This window comes from Rhagoletis pomonella, unplaced genomic scaffold, assembly GCF_013731165.1.
Source record: "Rhagoletis pomonella isolate Grant_MI unplaced genomic scaffold, Rhpom_1.0 Rhpom_scaffold_00003, whole genome shotgun sequence".
NCBI classification, from domain to species: Eukaryota; Metazoa; Arthropoda; class Insecta; order Diptera; family Tephritidae; genus Rhagoletis; species Rhagoletis pomonella.
In genome coordinates this window covers 66,035,793-66,036,973 of record NW_023458557.1, presented here as the reverse complement: position 1 = coordinate 66,036,973, position 1,181 = coordinate 66,035,793, and the positions used below count along the sequence as shown (strand labels likewise).

The window sequence follows — 1,181 nt, the reverse complement described above, 5'->3', positions numbered from 1 at the left end:
GGTTTATATGGTTCGGATAATGCGGTATACTGTCCCACATTGCGATAACCCAGCGGGTTAAATGTAGAATACCTACAACTCCCAAATTAAATAAATTTATATTAGGATCGATAGGGCTCTTAGTCCTTATCATATTGGTATAATTTTTTTGCGCGAGAAATAATAATTACTGGTGTTATTGAAGTTCAAAGTACGTAGAAGCTGGAAACAACTGCACTACTTAAAACTTAATTTTTTATTATTTTTTTGAATTGCAGCGGACTCTTACCAATTTTATAGATTCCTCAATTGCTAACTTGCTTGTCGCATCAGTTAAGTCAGTAATCTTATCTTTCTTTGATTTAATGGGACGCGGCGGCATCTCTACTTGCGGTACCTGCTGCATGTGGCCATTGGTTATGTTGTCTAAAGTAGTTAGCACCGCTGGTCCGAGACCATCATACTGACGTCGAGGTGCAAACCCGGCCTGCTGCTGCGGTTGATGCTCATGCCCTTGGATATTTTCCATTTTACAACGCTTTTTCTTTTATTTATACTGCCCTTTTGCTTTAAGTTTTTTATATTTGAAATGCCTAGAAAAAATGAAAAATTGGTCACACATACACACACATACATAGTAAAGATCAAGAAAAATCGATATTCCGACCATCAGCTAGAAAAAAGGCAGCGTAAAATATATCTTTCCGATCAACTTAACGTACAGTTACAGTTATTTGAAAAAAGAATACGATTACCTATGCGTAGTGATTTGCACTGATTTTTATTTAAAAATAAATTATAATTTGCATTAAATTTATCTTCAAATAAAGAGCAGCAAAATCCTTCCCCACGAAACGCAGAGAAAAAGCGAATTTGAAGCCAAGAAAAAAGTTTCGATATGTAGATGTAATCGCAACATTCTTGACAATCGAAATAATGAACAAAGTGTTAAGCACTCTATACACATAGTGTTATATCGTTCAATCATTCAACAACTTTCAATCGAGAGGGAACATACAGCGCTATTCTGCATTTCGAATAAGTTCCCACATTCCGCTCCGAAACAATCGTACTTTGGTATTCTGCGAGAATGATAGAATACAAGATTGCGCCGTCCTGGCGGCGGTGACATTTGTGTACCACAAGTAAACAAAGCCGAATTGGATGTTAAAGGAGAATGTGAAACGCCGTTCGACCCAGGC

General features: G+C 37.1%; 1 protein-coding gene across 1 annotated transcript in view; it reads right to left on the bottom strand.

Moving 5' to 3' along the window:
- The window catches only part of LOC118735363 (RISC-loading complex subunit tarbp2), a gene marked incomplete at its 3' end in the record, with an annotated part of 3,018 nt that extends 2,139 nt beyond the window's left edge, over window positions 1–879 (bottom strand). Inside the window, 2 exon segments of the mRNA XM_036465073.1 lie at window positions 269–572; window positions 735–879. Of these exon segments, the coding sequence (XP_036320966.1) occupies window positions 269–508 (240 nt within the window).
- Window positions 880–1,181: the final 302 nt, after the last annotated feature.